This window comes from Balaenoptera ricei, chromosome 20 (genome assembly GCF_028023285.1).
Source record: "Balaenoptera ricei isolate mBalRic1 chromosome 20, mBalRic1.hap2, whole genome shotgun sequence".
NCBI lineage: Eukaryota > Metazoa > Chordata > Mammalia > Artiodactyla > Balaenopteridae > Balaenoptera > Balaenoptera ricei.
Window position 1 is genome coordinate 58,767,478 of NC_082658.1, and position 22,007 is coordinate 58,789,484.

The 22,007-nt window shown below is 38.3% G+C and overlaps 1 protein-coding gene across 3 annotated transcripts in view; it reads left to right on the plus strand.

Moving 5' to 3' along the window:
• Positions 1-22,007, plus strand: part of MAP2K4 (mitogen-activated protein kinase kinase 4) — a 105,508-nt gene that overhangs the window by 13,605 nt on the left and 69,896 nt on the right. For all 3 annotated transcript variants that reach the window (XM_059907714.1, XM_059907715.1, XM_059907716.1), the window contains one exon: positions 17,396-17,498. In XM_059907714.1, coding sequence (XP_059763697.1) covers positions 17,396-17,498 — 103 coding nt within the window. The remainder of the gene's footprint in view (positions 1-17,395; positions 17,499-22,007) is intronic.

The window sequence follows — 22,007 nt, forward strand, 5'->3', positions numbered from 1 at the left end:
CTAGGGCTGTTCCTGCGTTGATTGCAAGCATGCGACTACTGATGCTGCAGATTGATTAGTAGCTGAACCCAGAGTGAGGTGGTGCAGGACCGCATATGCACTGGGCACCTTTGCTTCCACTGTTCTGTCATGAGAGAGAACTAACGTGAGGGCTGCTGCGGGGTCTCATGATAGCTGCTTTCCTGACTGGAGACCACGACAGAGATCCAGCAATGGCCTGTCCTGCTTTGGAGTCAAGCAGAGCTGTCTGTGCTGGCTCAGACCTCAGTGGAAGTCTTGAGGAAAGGGAGGGTTGGAGCTGGAATGATGGTACGGAGGGCCAGCTCTAAGGTGACAGCATTTATTTTTGAACTATTGGTTCCTATATTTTAGGGTAAGTTTTCTGTTGCTTACATGTATTAACACTCTTTCCCAAGACTGGTCCTATGATTTGCATGTCGTAAAAATTATAAGTGCAATTTGGTAATGTTTGCAGAAAATCAGTCTTCCAGTTTGCTCTGGAATATAGCCATTAACTGTATGTTAGAAGTAGTCACTCATTTCTTTAAAAATAAAGGGCTTGAAATCACCAAAGCGATGTTTTCTTACCTATTAGTGCATACTCTAGTGCCAGAATCTCCAGTTTTATTTTAAGGGTGTTGCAGAATTTTCAGAAAAACTACAGTTTAATTCACTAAAAATAATTACATAGCATACAGTAGTTGTAGGAGGGGATAGAGTACAAAGAACACAAAAGTACATATTGTTAAAAGTCCACTATGTTTGAGTCTGCTTCAAATGCTCAATTCTCCATCATAAACCAAAAAGACTTATTGTAAGATGATTCTGATGACTAATGGAAGCTCTGAAGGATTAATTTTCCCCTATTGTTTGACTTACACATAGTTTTTATTTTTTATATTGTTACATTACTGTTCCAATCAGTTTATTACAATTGCCTGTTACGAGTTAGTGGTGCTTTATTGGTGATGTGTGTGTAGGCTTTTAACACACACACAGACAAATAGTATGAGACTGCATATTTAATTTTGGAACCAGATTTTTATAGAAATTCAATAAAAATCCACTTTGCACTTCATGATCTTTTTTTATCAATTATAGTTTCTGCATTTATTTGCTTTTTGGTTTTCTAAATATATATAAGATAATATATATTTAACATAAAATTGTTATTTGAGCCAACAGTGTTATATTTCTTTAACACTGTTAGATAATTGAATTTTTCTAAGGTCTGTATGTAAGACTACATCAGGGGAAAATGTTTTTTTCCCATGTAGAGCTCCTACATTTAGAAGGTTGATTAGTTCGTCATTTACCATTTGGAGATAATGATTTTGTACTTGTAAATATGTTTATGTGATTTATGACTCAGTTTGAATGATCATATCTCAGTGGCTTTAATGAGCTAACTTGAAAACATAGTTCTTTAGAATATGATTTGCTTTGCTTTATAAAACCAATTTTTTGGGGCGAGGGGGGCAGGAGATTTGCCTAGAAACAGTTTTTGAGACATGGTTTTGTAAATGTCAAATTTACCTTAGTGGATCGGCATTTTGACTTTTTGCTTGTATGAGAATTGTGACGCACTAAAGATCCCAGGGCATGGGGATTTTCCTCAGAAAATGCCTAGTAGAATCCTGTGCCGATCAAAGTGAGAGTAGTTAGGAATTTGGCAAATACTCTTAATAATTTAGTTTTCATACAAGGGCACTTTTAGCCTTTTTTTCCCCCCTTACTGCAGTGCATTTTCCGCCCATGGCTGTAGAGTTCTTGAGTGCTAAAGACAAGTTTTGGTAGTGTTGAGTTTCCGTAGCTTTGCCTTTTTTACTTTTGATAGCTCTAAAAAGATTTAATGGCTTTAAAAAATTGTTTTAGTTGAGAATGTTTGCATAGCAACAGGATCTTTATTTAGAAAATTACATGTTGCAGAGCTGACTGTTATCCTTGAAGTCGCTAATAGAAATTAGATTACAGGTATTGATCGCTTTTGGTAACACTGCACACCAAAGTATTTGGGGGGAAAATGGAGGTATCCTAATGACAGATTTTCATTTCATTGTGAAACTATTCTCTTTAAATAAGTACCCCAAATTGTTTTTAAATTGGTAATAATAAAAATGAAACAGTAAAGAGGAGGAAGGGTGTTTTGTGAATCTTTCCAGAAGTTTGAGGACGTCATTAATAAGTTTACTGACCTGATACTGTAAAAGATGATGTTTCACTCAAGAGAGTATTTGACTTTACTGGAGGTGGAGTATAGAAAACCACGGAAAGGAAGGAGTGGAAGGAGTGTCAAGCTGTCCTGTGTTTAAAACTAAGAGCTTAGAACATTCAACTAATTAAACTTCTGTTTTCCCATTTTATGTAACAAAAATCTATACCCAATCACTAAAATTTTATTGTTTGGAATTTATTAAGCTCACCTAAGTTTTTCAGCAATCCTAAGAAACAGAATGACCACATTTGCTACTACTGGAGGGTAACGTGGTTTATTTAAATCTATATACACGATGAACTTAGTTACAAAATGAGACTATTGCAGGGTTTGCCGTAAGCCCCTAGGACTGAGCGTCTAGTACATTCATCACTGTCTGTGGACCATGATGAACTGCCAGGGGAAAGCCCAAGCTTTCCAACAGCTTTTATACTAATGGAAGCCCAAGAATCGTTGTATAGGCAGAGTCAAGGTTCATGCATCCCCTTTATACCATGTACCATTCCAAGGGGAATGCTGCCTAATTATCTTTGATCTTGGAAGTGGTGGGAACATTAATTCTTCCTGAAAATTGGTTTTGTTGCTAGAGGAAGGAAGGTTTCAAATATCTATTGCACCTTAAAAATCATTTGGAGAAGCTTACTGTGTGGTGTTTTTGAATGAGAAAAAAATTAGTGATTCTCCCACATTGCAGAAAGTTTCCTTTTACTTGCCAGTTGAAGTTTACTATGAGCAATGAAAGGATATTTGACAAAACTTTTGTGAGAAGTTTCCAGAAATTATTCCCAACTAACTCTCCAGTTAATCAAAGTGGTTTTCAACTTAGCTAATAAGTTTAGGGTGATGGTTTTCAAACAAGGTATAGTAAATACTTGAATTCTTACTGCATGATTTTATGAGTGCTTTCAAAATCCAGACACAAGTATCTAGATGAAAAGATGTTCTAGAAGAAACTTGCACCTGCCATGTTGGTGTTGATTTTCTCACTAGGTAGAAATCAGTGAACATTAATCAGAAGTGAAAATCAAGTGTATACATATTTACTCCCCTTCAGAGAACCTCTTAAAAGGTTAAATAAACAGAGGCACAAATATAACATTTAACAAACATATCTATACCACTGATGCTAAGAGGCACTGGGGTCTTGAAAGATGGATTAAATCTAGAGCCTACTCTGAAGAAGTTTATGGTCTTTGAGAAATTGAACATGTATAGACAAACTATGTGGTAGAAATAATAACAGATAACTCTCATTTACCGTGTGCCAAACCCTGTTCTAAGCTTTTTATTTATCTTATCTAATCTTATCTATCACTTTATTTAAATTATCTAAGTAAGTTATTAACTCTTTATTTCTTCCAACAATCTTATGAAGTAGGTATAATAATTATTATAGATGAGGAACGGAAGCACAGAAAGGTTAAGGGAATTTTCTAAAGTCATACAGCTAAGGAGTAGCAGACTGTGTGACCTTGGTTTGGTCACAGGTTACATGCTATAAACCATAGTGTTTTATTGATTCTTGAAAGAAAGCAGTGAGCACTCATAGGAATGATTTTCTAAACCAAATGGCTTTTGGGGAGTCTTCACTTGAAAATTGTCATGAGATCTGGACATACATTTATATATCATTTTTGATTTTCTGGCCCTGGAGAGTTTCAAAACGTTATCTAATGAGCCTGACTGAACATTTAAGTGGAAAGATTCCTTCTTGTGGCTCCAAAGCTAGGGACAGAGGGATCTACCACTAGGGAGAAAGTATTTTCAAAAAATCAGAATTATTCTGGCTTAGACAGGTGCAGAGAATGGATTGCTTTGGGATTCTCGAACGACTTGTGTGTCTGGGGAACAGCTGACCAAGATCAGTAGGTCAGGAGACTGGGGAGTCAGTGAACAAGGTGGCCATGCGCTGTGTGAGGACAGATTTGTGTACAGGCTCTTAAAAACGAATTGATGTCTTCAGATTTATGTCCCGCCTACTTTCTTATAGTTAGGGGTGGAAGAAAGCACATTATTTAATTTTTTAAAAACATTTAATGATAGAAGTTTTCAAACTTAGAATAGTATAGTGAACCCCATGTACCCATTACATGGCTTCAACAATTACCAGCATATGGCCTATTTTATTTCATTTGTTCCTCCTCCCTCTACCTATCTCTACTAAAAAATTTTAAAGCTAATTCTGATTATCATTATTTCACCCACAAATGTGTTTGTCAGACATCTTCTAAGTGATAAGGACTCTTAAATACATAACTTTAATGCCATTATCACACTGTTAAATAAACAAAACAGTTGTATCAGATAGCCACTCAATGTTCTGATTTCCTCAGATGCCCTACAAATGCCTTATTTACAGTTGATTTGCTCCAAGTTGAGGTCTCAACAAGGCCCACACACATACTGCATTTGGTTCATGTGTCTCTTAAGTTTCTTTATAGTAGTTCCCTCTTCTCTCCTTTTTTCTTGCCATTTGTTCATTGAAAAAAAATGGGTCATATTTTTGTAGCATTTTGCACATTTTGGATTTGGCTGATTACATCCTTTTAGTAATGAGTGTTTCACATTGCCCTGTATTTCCTATTAATTTGTAGTTAGAAATAAGGGCTTTGATCACATAGATATTCAAATTTTTGGCAAGAACACTTGGTAGGTGGTGCTGTGTATTTTTTGTTGCATCGTATCAGGAGGCATACGATTTCTGGTTGCAGCTCTTGTTAAGATTGATCAGTGGGCTTTGGTGCCGTCAGTGTGTTTCATATGGAATAAAGTTCCCCATCAGCCTTTCACCTGATGGTTCTGGCTACCATCAGTGATTTTTGTCTAGATTAATTCTTTCATTTGGGACTGGTTAACTTGTGTTTCTAAACGTTTGTGGGCTCTGCAGATAGTTGCTGTTGTCAACCAAGAAACAAAGTTTGTGTTTGGGGCATACTATCAAATGCAAATTATTGCATTGATCATCTATGACTTAACTGCACCAGTGCTGAAGGATATGAAGTACGTGACTGAACAGGGTTAGTGAAATGCAAGAGTTGCTTAAGAAATTGTCACTACTAAAAGGTGAATAATGACACCTGTTGGACAAGTACATACCAGTCACTGAGAAGGTAATTGCCAACTGGAACACAAGTAGCTCACGTGTTTTTTATATCTCGGATGAGAACTCCTATTTACTTCTAGTCTCACCAAACTGCCTTTCGATGACTAACTGTGGTTCCCAAGTACTGGCAAGATAATGCTTGAAGGACCTGAGCATTCTAATCAGTGAATATAAATTAATGAGCAAAGCTGGAATCCGGTTTGGGACTGATCTTAATTTGACAGAACTGGTCTCACATACCCACTGGTTCTTCGACTTCACCAGAGATCAAGAGATCTTTAAAAGTCCCAAACTGGATTCCAGCTTTCTTAAGCAACTCTCCCATTTCACTATCCCTGTTCAGTCACCTGTCTTGTAACTACACTATTAAAGTCTCCCTGTGGTGATGTTCTAACACTGATTTGACCTTGCACAATTTGTAAATAACAAATCAGAGACGTTTCAGTCAGGATACTCTCATGTACTATATATTTAGAAAGTAGATAGGGTGCAGTATATCCTCTTTGGGTGCCATTTAACTCTCTTTGTTAATCTTACTTTATTCTAACCTTTTAAAAACCTTAATTCATAGAATACATTTATGGGCAACAAATAGTACTTAACTGTGTCCACTAAGAAGTGAAAGTGTTAGTCACATCTTAATGTTTTTTTTTAAATTGGGAAGGATTATTCTGTGGGGTACAAAGAAGCTATTTGGATGTTGGTGAGAGGAGTATAATAGTGCTGTAGTTATTGCTTATACATATACAATATTAGCTTTGTATAGAGGATGTTGATTCGTTTTCCACCTCTGTTACTTGCTTTGGTAGTAACACTGTTGGATTTGAATTTGAATTTGGATTGTGAATTATTACTTAAAATTTCTTTAAAAAGATGTATAGGGTAATACAGCACTGAAATGGAAAAAGTTGGTTGAGTGTATAAAAGATGATCACAGGCCATGCAGCGCAAGGCAGTTAAAAATGCCAGCTATCTTTTTTTAAAGCCAGAGGATGGCCGACTAATCCATGTGTCATGAAGTTCTATAGTTAGGAGCATTTCTCTCGTTAAAGCTTGCTGGCTAACTTTTTCAGAGAACCTGTTTAACTTCTAGTTACGCATCTTTCGATTAATGAGAACCAAAGAAGCAACTAATTAGATCTATTGGGAAGTATGGATAAAACCCCCAGTCAAGATGTCTGAGTGAAACCGTTTGTCCTAAAGGTGTTAAATCAAAACTTGAGCTTGGATTATTCATTTATTCAAGAAATATTTGAGTTCCTGTGATACGCAGGTGCTTTTTTTATGAAAAGTCACCAGAATGCTAAATCTAATTTCCAGTGGTCAAAAGTCATCCAGATGAATATGAGAATGCTTATGTTCAGATGTTGACTGTGTTCCCGAAGAAGCAAGGGGTTGTTATATAACAAATGTGGTATGCTCTTGGTGACTAGTTGAAAATTGTGTAGTGTGGGGCTTTGTGCCCCTCCTCTGCAGTTATTAAATTATTGCTAAACTACTCATGGTGTTTTAGAATTGGGGAAGCCATATTTGAAATAAAGCTTCCCTTCTGCTTTAGGCAGTGCAAGCTGCAGGCTTGCTTATAGGTTTGGATAGCATAAAAAATCAATTACAGGTATTAATGGAAATAAGGAAAGATTTATTTCTTGAAAGTGACTTCTTTTGCCTTCAGGAAGTCTTAATAGTCCTCACTTCGCAGTGTTTCACATTTTGCCACTCTGAGGTGTTATCTGACCGCAAGCAATTTTCCTATGTCAATTGGGTGCCCAACAATTCAGTTCAATTCTGACACTATCTACCTGGAGTTAGCATCAGATCTCACAAGTTAAAGGGTTCAGCCCCATAAAGCTGCCCTGACTTCAGATCCAGCTGCAAATGGGGTGCCGAGGCTACTCACGCTTCTGCTTGGCTGACTGCAGATTACAGGGTTCCCTTACCCACCGCCCCCAGGTTCACTTGTTTGCTAGAATAGCTCACAGAACTCAGGAAAACACTTTACTTATGTTTACCAATTTATTAGAAACATGTAACTCAGGAACAGCCAAATAGAAGAGATGCACAGGGCAAGGTGTGGAGAGAGGGGGGGTGCAGAGCTTCCACACCTTCTCTGGGCTTGTCATCCTTCTAGCCCTTTGATGTGTTTACCAACCAGGAAGCTCCCCTGGCTCATCTTTAGGAGCTTTTATGAAACTTTCATTACATAGGTATGACTGATTAAACCGTTGGCCTTTGGGGATTGAACTCGATCTCCAGACCCTCTGCCTTACATGGAGGTTAGTGGGTGGGGCTGGAAGTTATAACCCTCTGATCACTTGACTGGTTTTTCTGGAGACCAGCCCTCCCATCCTGAAGTTTTGGAGGTTCTCCCCACCCCCACCTAATACGCAAAAACTCTGATATAGTGGAAAGAGGCTTGTTATGCATAATAAAAGACGCTCATCACTTAGGAAATTCCAAGGATTGTAGGAGCTCTGTGCCAGGAACCTCCAACAAATACCAAGTATATTTTTTATTATATCACAGACAGTGTCTGTAGCAAAACTACCTGCATATAATAGACGTATAGCTTTGAATCAGTAAGCTTTCTAGACAGGCTAATCTATAGTGACCTGGAAAGAAGAGTGGGTATCCACTATCACTTTGGCCAGTGGATGGTTGATTTTCTATTGTGAAAAGGATCAAGATGTCCTGTCTGCTAGGACTAAAGTGGTACCTCTAGTATGATGCTAAATTGTCTGTAAAAAATACAGCTTTCTGTATCCTAATCTACTTGCTAACTTAAAGGATTGAGTCTAGAAGAGTTAATTATTTATGACTGTGTGGGAATCCTTATTGGTATTTTGGGCAGATGAGGAAAGAAATTAGATAAGTGAAGAAGTTAACGTTTGACAAAAATCTGGCTTTGTTGTGTGGTTAATAATATTATTCTAAGTAAACTCTTTAAGAAGAAGTCCGATCTGGGTGTTTTAGTAGCTCCCCAACTGGGGCACTGCTGTTGGCTGAAATATTCATCTCCTAGCCCTATGGCCTGGAGCCACTCACTAGAGCTCTAGGTCAGTGGTGCTTAGCCAAGAACAGCCTTGTTTCTCCTTCATTGTGTTGTGCACCTGTGCTTTTCTTAACACCGTGGTACATATAAAAAAGGTTTGAAGCACTGATTGAAAAAATACTGATGGTATTATTAGAAAATATGGTTAATGAGCTTATTTCATTTCTGGGTGGTGGGGAGTTAAAATGATGATGGCAGGATGCTGTGGGTTTGCCGAGCAGGAAGCGTGCACGTGATATAAGCGCAGTGGGCACTCTGGCTTCTCATTAGAGCTCAAGCAAGCCGCCGTGAGAACATCGCCTCTGGCCTGTGCCTCTGCCTCCACAGAGCCGCCGCGTGGGCTCGAGGTATGGACGAAAACCGGAACAAGCTTCGCGACTTTTCTTGACACGGTTTTCCTAAGTTTACATATTATGTGCCTTGTCCCACTAGAAAGAGGGCTACTGACAAGGAAGACTCCTTATGTGGATGGTTTTCCAGAAATCCTAACATCTTGCTTTGGGCGCGTGGCGAGACGGTAACTTAAAACTTGGGGGAGCTGATGAGGAGTTTCATTAGAATGTTGAAGGGTCCGATTGGGAGGCCTGCACATCACAGGAGAAGGCATCACAGACCGCCTGCACAGAAAGTTTGGTTGGAGTTGGTCAACACAGTGTTTGCGTGTCACTTGTCTCCGTGGGGCCCCTGTTGACATGTTCACGGATTTGAAGCTTAAGAACAAAAATGCCCTGTGGATTCGGCTGAGTTTGGGGCATTGCACAGATTTAAAGTGTTCTGAGCTCCTGGACAAGGTGCTGGGTACCTTTACTGACTTACTGTGCTGCAGACACTCCCCTCCCTGACTAGGGTTGTCAGCGCCACGTGTGGCCGTTGAGCTTCTCTGTGAAGGGAAGCAGTGCAGGTGTATAGTGGGTTAGGCCTTTCGTACAAGGACTGTGAAGGATGATGGCATAAAAGAGAATGCTAAACAACAAGCTGGGGGCACGTGAAGGACTCAGAATTATTAGCACATCTTCCTCTCCTCCCCTAAACTGGGGGTGGAGGTGCGCTGACGGTATGGCTGCCACCTTTTGAGTATCCATATGGAACCTTCTCAAGGTGGGTGTGTAACTGGAATTCCCACTCTTAGATTCCCATGGAGGCTGTGCTTTCACAGTCAGGAGCATGGCATTGTGTGTATGTGGGAGGGGGGGGAGATTGTGTTTTCCTGTTTTGTTGGAGATTAAAATATTGTTAACTTAGCTGATTAATATACCTTCAATATACTTCAATAAAGATGTTAAAAAAATATACCTTCAAAAATCTCAAATGATATAACTTATGAAATATTACAAGATGATAGGGATATGGAAATGTCCAAGTTGTATTAGCAGGTATGTCAAAGTGCCAATGCGTACTTGTATTTTTAAGGCCATTTTTTTACTTGTTCTCTAGGGCTCAGTAAGATTAGGTTTAGAGAACAGATTAGAAAGCTCTGATGTGAGGAGCTAGGAGACTATAATTAAAACAGAGACAAAAAACGCTTAGTGCTGAAAAACAGAAAAGTAGGAAAAGAAAAAAGTCACCCATAATTGTAGCACTTTGAATTAATCACCAGTGATATTCTGGAGAATGTGGCCTGTGTGTGTATTATAGATTATCATATGCACATGTGCTTTACTAAAATGACAATTTATCAGACACATTACTTATTGCCTGATTAAAAAAGAACTCTCACTGTTAAAGTTAGTTCTAATGTCAATAGTCTTTATGGTGTGTTTTCTTGGTAGTAGTGTAGTATTCCAGTTATGGGTGTGCCATAATTTTTGTAACTAATCTAACACAGATGTCTCTGCTTTGAATAACTTTCTTTGCATAGCCTTTAACTTCCTAAAGGATAAATTCTTAGGAATGGGTTGGCCGTGAGGACATTTTGAGATGCTTGCTAGGTATGGCCCTTTTTATGGAGAAAGTGAACCAGTTTATCTCACAGCAGTGCTTTGTTTGTTCATTCATTTGTCTGTGTTCTTTTGTTTACTGAAGAAGTGTTAAGGATTTATGTGTCTGGTGTAATTCTAGACACTGAGGCACATGAGAAATGGTTTCTGCACCCCTAAAACTTAGGGTGCGGTGGGCAAGGTGGGCATCACCTAACTACAAATAGGTGTAAAAGTACAGCTCTGACAAGTTCTGAAGGGACTGCTGCTTCTCATACCCTTTGTTAACATTGATATTAGGACTTCATTTATGTGTGGTATTAAAGGCAAAAAATGAATTTTAATTTTTTGGAGAGCTAGGAGAATTTGATAATTTTTTCATGTTAATGGTTTATTTCTGTTCTGTTCGTATTCCTTCTTTTGTTAATTACCTGTTCATGCTCTTTGTGTATTTTCTAATTGGGATATTTGCTGTCATATTGATCAGTAAGGCCCTTATATTCTCTCCCAGCTTGTCATTTCAGAAGGTAGTGATTTCAGCTGGGGCTTTGTAGTTCAGACAGAAGGATTTCCTCTTTGCCCCTCAGTGAACCTGGGGACCTCACAGGAGAGCTTGGGACCATGGCGATCCAAAGCCAGGATCCTGCTCAGCAGAAAGTTTGATTCTGTCTGTGTGACTGTGTGGACAGGCATCTCAAGCCCTGTTTATCTCGGTAAAGCCTTGACACCTGTGCTGTCTTGGTAATCCCAGGAGGGTCCTCCTGAATTAAATTGCTCCCTGGGTGTTTTTGAAGAGTTTGGACTACTCAGGAATTGGCTAGTTTAGTCTGAGGAATTATATTTGTTTGCTGGTAATAGACATCTGGCTCATATTAGTCCTTACCACAGTAGTTCTGCCAAGTAAGGGGTGGTGTTTATCTTGGTTTTACAGATGTGTGAATTACTAGACCACAGAAATATCCCTCTTTTTATCTTTATCAGTATTTCATTGGTGGTCATTTAGCATCTAGCAAAAGTACTTTTTCCCCCCTATTCCTACCCTTTAACTTCCTCCCACCATGTTCCTTTTTAATTTTGGCAGGATGCCAAAGAAAATAGTCTTTGTAATTATGTCACTACCTTGTCTATCCTTCTGTCCCCACTGCCTGGCAAACCACCTTGTGTATAAGTGTGATATTTCTGCACCAATGGCTATGTAACTTATTACACTGGACTTCCCCCAAATCTATCTTACACACGAAAGTGTCATAATGTGCTAAAGGGGCTGTTGGTTTCTTAAACTCAGCACTGTCCAGTTTCCAAAATGCTTAGCTGCATGGCTGAATGACAGTGTTCTATTTTACTGATGAGAGTTCAGTGTTCTAAGTGAGATTTTGTGAATTTTTGGAAATTGCTCACCCTGATGTACCAAAGGCTGGCAGAAGAGGAGTAATATAATATTAGCTGGTAGTAGCTCATTTACTACTTGGAAGGCCTGAGATTGCAAGTCTAAAATGTACAGAGTTGCCCATTTCTTCTAACTGCAAGTCAACATCCTTCCTCTCTTATTCTCTCGAGCTTATGAAATAAGTTAGGGCACTTGTCACAGTAGTAATTTAGGCAGAAAAGGGAATGAAAGTAAGTTCTTGTCTACCACTTTATTTCCTCATTTCTGAAATTGTTTGAGGTTGCATAGTTGGAATTGTCTTCCTCTTTTCCGGTGATTACAGATAATTTAAAAAATTATTCTGGTTACTCTTTCTGTTTTGAAAATTAGGTACTCAGATTTAGAGCCAAGGGAGAAATGAGAATTTAAGGCAATTCTTTTTCCCCCACCTCTGGTGGGATGCTTGGAATACTTGGTATCATATGAGTGATTTGTCCATTGTAGTTCAAGTTCCCACTTTATCCTGTGCTTGGTTCTGGGGAGTCCCCTGTGGTGGTGGTAGGAGTTCCTTCAGAGGGACTGATTCTTTTTTTTTTTTTTTCTTAAGATTTATTGATTGATTGATTGATTGCTATGTTGGGTCTTCGTTTCTGTGCGAGGGCTTTCTCTAGCTGCGGCAAGTGGGGGCCACTCTTCATCGCGGTGCGCGGGCCTCTCACTATCGCGGCCTCTCTTGTTGCGGAGCACAGGCTCCAGACGCGCAGGCTCAGCAGTTGTGGTTCACGGGCCCAGTTGCTCCACGGCATGTGGGATCCTCCCAGACCAGGGCTCGAACCCGTGTCCACTGCATTAGCAGGCAGATTCTCAACCACTGCGCCACCAGGGAAGCCCCCAAAGAGGGACTGATTCTGATCGCTTTTTCATTGTTTCTACCCAGCTCCTTTAGCATGTGAGTAGTGGCTTAAAAGAGCAGCTGTTTAATTTTTCATGATTCTATTTGTTACTCACATGTTTGCATTCAGCTAGTCGGTCTGTTGGGGCGGTCTCAGCTCAGCTGGGGTAGCTGGGACTTCTGGGCCTCTCCATGTGCTCTTTCATCATCAAGGAAGCCTGACTGAACTGCTTTCCATTTAGACTCGGTAGCTTTCCAAAAGGGTGAGAGTGCAAACTGCAAGGGCTCATAAGGCTTATTAGCTTTGGACGTCATATAGCATCCCTTCTGCTCTATTATTCTGGTCGAAGCAAGTCCCAAGGCCTGCCCAGATTCAAGAGGGAGGGAAATGGATGCCACCTGTTGATGGGAAGAGCAGCAAAGTCACATTGCAAAGAGGCGTGGACACAGGGAGCTGTGATTCATTGGTGGCTATTTTTGTAACAATCTACCACATAACCCACAATGGTCTGAAAGCTGAAAGGTGTCTTCCTTTCGGCTTCAATATTCTGTGAGTCTGAGTTGTTCTGTGGTCAGAATTAGAGCAAAAGATATTCCTAGGCTGTAGGGAGTATGGATATACTTGGACAAATCCTTCTTCAGAATCATAGTTCTGAATATTCTTGAGGATCCCATGCTTAGGAACGCTCCTCTCATGAGAACTGTGAGGAAGAAATTGCATATGCATGATATGGAGAAGTTTGTGTCAGTATTACTGGTGTTCTCTTAAGGCAGAGCTCTGAAGCCAGAATTCCAAGGGTAACGCAGAAAGGCTGGCCTTTCAGTCCCTGGAGTGGCTGAGTGGGGCCGGAGGCTGCCGAACCACCTCGGCCAGCTTTCAGGCCGGCTCTGGTTTTGATTTTCTCACTGTGTTGAACCAATGTCCTCATTTTCTGTGTAAGCTATGGCATGAAAAAAGTTAGGCAGTATTGCCCTAAAGGATACAGCAGCGCTTTGGAAGTCTGGGGGGATGAGGACAAATACTGTTTTCCTTATCAGTCAGTGTTCTTGGGTGCCAACAACAGAAACTTACTCTAGCTAATTTAACCCACACTTCAGTTGTCTTGGTCTGTCCATGTCAAATTTATTCCCAGATCAATAAGCATTTGAAAGTATTTTCTATATCAGGCACTGAACTTGGGTTTTAAGTATACAAAGACAGTCTTCTGGATGGGACACTTCTTCCATATGAATAATTTAAGATGTTTGACATACTTTGTTTCTATCCTACTGTAGTTAAAGGGGAGGGTCTGTTTATCTCTGTTGACTGGTTAGGAATTGATTATTTGGTGACAGTCTTACCAAAGGGGTAATTATAATCACAAATTTATGGTCTTTCTTGATAATTACTTTAAATTATTTGTACAAATATTTTAATCCCTATTAGCTTCTAAAAATCTCCACTGGCCATTTATAGTATCACTTATTTCCTTGTACCCTTTTCTCCCTGTGGAAGTTGTTGCAGGCTTTTGAAAAAAACCCACATTGATCTAATATCCTATTTGTTTGTAGTTTTGTTATTAAAAATATCTGAATACATGGTGACAGGTTGCCTTTAGGGTTTAGTTTTTTGGGGCCCTTGAGAAAGAGAAGTTAAGATGAGAAAGACCAGACCTAATAGAGGTTCTTACTTAGAGAACGTTAATGGGAGAGGAAGAGATGCTTAAACAAACAAAAAGGCTCATGCCTACAGAGATTCAGAAAACGCCTTTAAGGTACTGTAAAAGCTGCCTCTTTCTACCTTTCCCGGAATCTCACCTTTGATGGACTTTCTGGAGCGTTCCTTCTCCTCCTGTAGGCTGACCACCTTATGAGTTCCTCTTAAACTGATCATCATTTGGGCAGTTGGGGTGCGCTGCTGAGAACAGGCCGTGTAACTCGACCTCGGGCTCTGAGCCATTGCTGCTTACAGAGGCTTTGAACTTTTATAGAATTCTTTGGCGTATTTTGTTGGTGAGAGATCAAAATATATACTTGGACTGTTTTCAAGATAGCTGCAGATGTTTCTGAAGTATAGAGTGTGTTTAAATCTAATTTATGTAAGTTATGTCACATTCTGTTACTTGTGTGCTTGTTCATTTATGCAGTAAATGTCCTTTAAAGACTTCAATTTATTTTTGTTTAAATGTGAATGCAGTGCGAAAAGGAATCTCTGTGTGTGTGTGTATTAGGTAGAAATATTTATTTTCAAAAGAACAGTTTGAGTACGTTTTAATTGTAGTAACATACCTTATTTGCCTTGGAAGGTTAGCTACTGTCCTGTCAAATTGGGCTTTTGAAGAGAGGGCCCTTTTTGGTGTTTTTCTTTGTATAGTTTTCACAATGATTCTATGTTCTGTTATTATCCTTAGCATTTGATCTCAGTTTTCTATCACTTTTCACCATATAGAGAACATGGGTGATGTACCAGGTAGTTTCAGACGCACACACGTGGCAGGTGGTGTTCAACTTTTGATTTGGGGAGTTTGTAAGCATTGAGCTCATTCAGATCTATGATTGCAAAGGTCCTTAACTCAAGTGTATCTCCAGAAACTTTGCTATATGGAGTAACATTCATCGCTTCTGGTACTTTGGGGGCCACCTTTTCAGTCCACTACAGTCTGCCTTCTGGCCCCCATATAGTCACATCTGCCCCACATGCAAAGTACATTCACCCTCCTCCCTCGTCCCCAGAAGGCTTATTAACTCATTACATCTTCAGCTCACCAGCCCTAAATCTCATCATCAAAAGCATCTAAATCAGCTATGGGGTGAGACTCTTGAGTATGATCCACTGTGACACAAAATTCTTCTCCATCTATGAACCTAGTAACTAGAAGATGAGTTATCTGCTTCCAAGATACAGTGGTGGGTCAGGCATTGGATAACAGTGATGGAGATTCCCATTCAAAAAGGGAGAAAACTGAAGGACCAGAGGAGTGAGCAAGCAGCCCCAAGCAATTTCAGAATCTAGCAGGGCCTGCAAATAATCCTCTGCCTTTAAGTATTTCTTGAAGACAGATTTCCAAGAAGTGAAAGAACGTATTCACTTAAAGCTTCTTGTATATTGCTGAACCTCTCACCAGAGGTTACTTTTCTACCAGCAGTGTATTTTGCTAGTGATTCTTTTACCTGGTCACTCTGATCACCATGTTATCATTAAAAAAAAATAAATGTATGTGTACAAAATAAAACCTCTAAACTTTCCCAATTTCACATGAACCAAAATTTTAACTGTTTTTGGTGTTATGAATACCTTTCATAATTTTTTCTCAACTTTGCTTAATTTTTCATACCCTTGCCAGTTTTTCTATTTTTTTCTTGATTTGTGTGACGTCTTTATATATTTAGAGTTTCTGATTTTGTATTATAAGGATTTTCCCAAGTTTTCATTTAACTTTTTAAAGGTTTTTTGGTAAATACAGAGTTTGCTTTTTTAATACAGTCAAATCTGCCATTTTTTGTAGAGTACCTTTTGCATGTATAATTTGAATGGCCTTTCTCTAACTTGCAGTCAAATAAAAATTATTAAAAAAAAAAATTGGTACCCAAAAGGGCAACTTATGAGGAAAATTCATGTTGTACTATGGTTATGTCTGACAGTGGGCTTCTTAGGAACTGCCATTATCCTGTAGAAAGGCCCATCCCAGAGAGCTGATCCAGCTCTTGTCCTGCAGTCCTGTCCGACTAGCGTGGCACGCTCAGCCTTCCACGTCTCGTGAAAGCACCGGGCTGAACAGGTTGAGCCCTCTAATCCATTTTCTGAATCCACTGAGGTGGGAAGGTGCTTGGATGGCAGAGATGTTGTTGGAATAGGTATTGATTGATATATGTATAATAAAGTGTGAAGAGTGAGTGCTAGGAAAAGTATCCTTAATATGTACATGAAACCAAGGTGTACTAAGAATGTGGAAAAACCCAACTCTGTTTCAAAATTTCCATATAGTAGAACCCTGCGTTAATGATTTTGTAAGATTTATTGACATAGAAAAAAATATGGTCAGTGAGTAGAGCATGTTACAAAACAGTATTGTTGTCCAATTTTAATTGTAGAGGAAAAAATAATGTCTCCATCTATGTAAAAGAAAATAGTGTGCAATAGATAATGATTATTTTGGGGTAACTGGACTTTTAAGTGTATATACAAGTTTTTAAAACCCTATATACTTATAGGTGTATATATAATATTTTATACATTTTTGTTTCTTTATCTTTTCTGAGTTTTCTGGCTTTTCTGTACAGGACATTTTTTTTTTTTTTGGTATAATATAAGGTATTAATACTTTCTCCCTTCCCATACCACAGAAATTGCCCCCCAAAAAATGATTATTTGGTATACCTGTGTTATTAACTTCAAGTTGACTGTACCATAATGCTTTTAGGCCATTATGGTTGCAGAATGCTTCATATTCTTCACTCAGTTGTTTATATTACATTTGAGGGAAAATGATTTTTATTAAACTAAGGAAGTAAAATGTAACACTGGAAAGGTGCTAATATTTTAGTATTTTTCAGTATATCTGCTGAGGGGAATGATTTTTACTGTGGCGTTTTTACTTACAAAAGCCTTAGCATCTCTGAGCAATATGAACTGGAAGCACTGAGCACTGTTTTCTGTTGTTCTGGAGATAATGAGTGATTTGTGGTTAGTAACAACTTTAGATCATTTTTATTTACTTTTTCTTAATTCTGAGTAATTCTTTGCCACCTTTCAAAATATTAATTATATGTTAAAGCAAAATTTTCTGCCTTTTGGTGTGAATTTCTTTTGCCCTCAGAATCCTACCTGTTTTATATAGTACTTGAAACTTTTACTTTTTATTTGTTATTTCTTAGGTAAACGCAAAGCACTGAAGTTGAATTTTGCAAATCCACCTTTCAAATCTACAGCAAGGTTTACTCTGAATCCCAATCCTGCAGGAGTTCAAAACCCACACATGTGAGTATTCCTGGTAACCAAATAAAAGGCTCAACTCAAGCAAGGGTTTTAAAGTTACTGTGTTTTATGAATTTTTTCAAGTCGAGGGGTTGGTATTTCTATTATCCTCTGGGCCATTTGAAATATTACTGTTTGAACTCAGATAGAAAACTGTTGATTCTGTAGTCTGAAGTAGGCAAACACAATTTTCCTTTTTAAAGTTTACTTGAAGGGAAAGAAAGAGATGAAGATACAGTTACATTTATATCGTTTTAATTTCTCTCTTATTGAACTCTGAGAATATTATTTTTACCTCTCCTTCTGGATTTCCAGTTAAGTTGTAAGTAGTATTTAGAAAACTTAACTCTCTCCTGTAGATCTGCACAAATCATCCCCACTTACTAGGCGACAAAATAGATCTCCATTCTTAATATACTGAGTGTCTGTAAGATTTCCATGTCATAGTAGATTGAAAGAATATGTGTCAGTAATTTTTTAAAAAATTGATTCCCTTGATATTTTTAAATTAAAAAATAGAAATGATATTGTAGCATTTTACTGAAAAGTATTAGAAATATATTAGTTAATTTAAAGCAATCTTGCCATAATAATATTTTACAGAAACCTTTGAATCAAAGTGAAGTGAAGTATTAAATAATAATGTTTTCTTTTTCTCAAACCTGGCAAGAACATGAAGGGTCAAAGCCAGTGGATTTACATTTCTACTAATGTCCAGAAATATAATTTTCACCTAGTTCTAGTATTGAGAACTATAAAGCAAGTGGTAGAAGGTATGGTTTAAAAAGCTGTCAGAATCCATTATTTTATAGCTTTGTAATAATTCCTCAGCAATTTGTATTCAAACTTTGTTAGACTACAGATACGTTTATTCTTCCCAAAGAGGCACATTTATTGCTGTTTGACATTTAGCATACATTGTATTTGCAAACAGTAACACATTGGTAGAAGGTAGACTGTCTTGCAGTAGGAATGCTGAAAATATTTTATTTTTAAAACATCAGTGTCTAGAAGGAAGCAGCATGTACGTGGGGTACTCTCTTATGCTTACACCTATCACCTAAAGGGGAATGAAAGAGATTTTCAATGAAAACTGAGTCGCAGTTTATTTGCCTGGGAGTGGTGTCTGTCAGCTTTATTAGACTGCTGTTCACAATGAGACTTCTTGTCAGAGCTCAACCTTGTTACCTTCTCTGAAACATATTGAGGAAGGAAACTCTTAGTACTGCTTAATTAGTCAGAGCTCCAGCAGTAAGGAAACACTGTTAAAAGAACCTCCTTCCTCATTTCCTAGAATTTCTAGTGAAAGCTAGTACAAAAGAACTTAAAAGAACCTTAAAAGAACCTCCTTCCTCATTTCCTAGAATTTCTAGTGAAAGCTAGTACAAAACTAATTCTTGAACATACTCCATTTCTGTTACCTTGGTTGCCAGCTGAACCACACATTTGAAGTCTAAAAAAGAAGGATGTGTAGTAATCGCCAAACTTAACAAATCTTTCTTTCTTTTTTTAAAAGCCCCCTTGGACAAAGAGAAAGACAACCTGATTTGCATTTAGAACTAGAAAAACATTTACATATTTGTACTCTCTTCCCATTAGACTTACTTCATGTCTAGGGGAATTCATGGACAGAATCTTTTTTTTTTAAACAGTAAACGGGTGGTGAAGAAAAAGCTTTCTTCCAAAATTTGAGTCTATCAGGGTTTTTTTGTTTGTTTTTTCTTTCTTTCTTTTTTTAAAACTACTTCATAATAATCCTGTAACCAGCTAGGTTTCTTATTTATCTCTTCCCAGAAGGTGTTAAAAGTTTGAGAGGACACAGTAATAGACATCTTTGTGATAGAATCTTTGGAGTTTGATTCTAGTATGTAAAAGTTTTAGACCCTGCCTTTGAGTTTTATTATTGCACTGGTCTGTTATCTGGATCAGGAATAGGCAACTACTAGTATTGATACTCTTCAGAGACAGTTGCTTCCCTGCTTAGGGCAGCATATCTTCTCTACCTTCCCACCGCCTTCCACAGGGATCCTCTGTATTCTTCCTGTGTATTGAATACTATCAGGCACTAAAAACCACTGTTGATCACTGCTTAGGATGAGTTTGCAATTAGAAGATATAACTTGCAGTAGGTGGAGGCTTTGAAAAAGATACCTCTATGCCATTTATATGTGTTTCCTCCTTTTAAAATTTCCTTGCATTCAGTTCTTCTTGAACTTTAGTTATAGATATAAATATAAAACTTTTTAAATGAGTTTAGGAAAAGATAAGATGAAATATAAGTAACTAATGAAGTTATGTCCCAGGGACTAGTTTCAGATCCATCTGACATTTGATGTCTACTGGGTGCAGGATTCTGTGGACGATTAAAAAAAAAAAGATTAAGACAGTGTCCTTATTTTCTGAGAAATAGCAGTTTAAATAAACTTTCAAGAAGACAGAAATTCACGAAGTAAGGCATAAGGTGATACAGATCAAAAGTCAGATGAATGGTGCAGGAGGGGTAAGAGCACTTCAGATAAACAGCTTGGTGAAAAGTTTCACAAAGGAACAAGGTTTGAACTGGACTTTGAAAGCCCCGTAGAGGAGGTTAGGTGGAGAGAGGGGAGAATGGCATTCTGGTGAGTGTCATCGCAAGCTAAATTTGGGGACCATGTGTAGATCTGTTTCATCGTAGTGGAGATGTTAGTTATAGATTACCTATTTCTCTCTCACTTTCAGCATTTTGCCTTTATTCTTGGTGTTCTATAATTATATGAGAAAATGCTTAGGTTTGGAGCATCTTTCTGTGTACTGGATGAGTTGTTTTAGTTTGAAGAGTCACGTATCTTTTTCTGAGAGAGTTTCTGCTGCTTTTCTTTTGATAGATTCCTTCATGTTTTTCCTAGTCGTTCTTCCTGAAATGTGTGTTAATTTGGTTTTTGTATCTCTGAATTCTCTCGGTCTTTGACTTTTATATTTTCTATCTCTTTGTTTTCTTGCTTTATATTCTAGGAGATTTCCTTTATTTCCTGACCCTTCGATAGAATATTCTATTTAGGGAATTGATTTTTTATTTCTTTTTTTTTTTTTTTTTTAATTTTATAGCTACTTTATTTATTTATTTATTATTTATTTTTGGCTGTGTTGGGTCTTCGGTTCGTGCGAGGGCTTTCTCTAGTTGCGGCAAGCGGGGGCCACTCTTCATCGCGGTGCGGGGACCGCTCTTCATCGCGGTGCGCGGGCCTTTCACTATCGCGGCCCCTCCCGTTGCGGGGCACAGGCTCCAGATGCGCAGGCTCAGTAGTTGTGGCTCACGGGCCCAGTCGCTCCGTGGCATGTGGGATCTTCCCAGACCAGAGCTCGAACCCGTGTCCCCTGCATTAGCAGGCAGATTCTCAACCACTGCGCCACCAGGGAAGCCCTGATTTTTTATTTCTAAGAGTTGATTCTGGCTTTTTCTTAGTATCCTGTTCTTAATTTATGGATGTAAAGTCTGGAATTTAAAAATTCTTTTCTATCCTTTAGGTAATCTATTTCCTCAAGGGTCACTTTTTCTTTTATCTTTGTCTTTCTCCTTTGTGTTAGCTTTTTTCCACATGTCTAGTAGTTCTCGGTTGTCCACTGATAGTTGAGGATGAGGAAATTAGAAGACTTATTGGAAGCTCTGGTTAGAGGCAGCCAACTGGTGGGCTTGACTTGACTTTTCTGTGAATGGTTTGAGTGCTGGCTGTTAGGCCAGGAATACTCTAGATGCCATAATGAGTAGGCCAATATTTGCCCTAGGAGGCATTGTTTTTTCCAGATAGCATGTTTGTTTTCTTTAGAGACATGCTCTCTTTTCATTTTGGGGCAGGTGGAAAGGAAAGGAGGAGCTGAGTAAACCTTTCTTCTGGAAAGAATTTTAATCGCTCTTCCATTTTCAGGCTTTTGTACTTTCCAGCTATGAATCCTCTCTAAGGTTCTGTTGGGACCATTACCTATCTCTCGTCTCGGCGGCATGCTCCCCTCCCACCATGTGTTATGGGTGCTAGTTTTCTCTATTGCTATTTTTTTTAACCCGTTATTATGGAAAGTTGCAAATATATCCAAAACTGGAGAGTGGTAGCTGAATCTCTATGTATTTATCAGTCAGCTTTAGCAGCTTCAACAGTTAATATGGCCAATATTATTTTTGTCTATTCCTCTACCCTCCTTAGTTTTAACCAAACCTCAGACATATTATTCCATCTATAAATATTTCAGGATGTGTTTTTAAAAGACAAGGACTCCTTTTTAAAAACACAATCATAATATTATCATTATATCTACTAGGATAAATGATTCTTTAATATCATCAAATAAGTATTATAGATTACTTCATCACTTTGTTTTTTTTTTCAAGTTTGAAGCAGGAGCTAAACAAGGTTTTACTCTGCACTTGGCTGACAAGTTTTTGAAACTGTAGAGTCCCTTCCCTTGGAATTTATTAGTTTTGCTTTGTCTAGATATTTTTGTCTGCTTTCAGGTGTTCAGAAATTTGTCTAAATCTCTGTT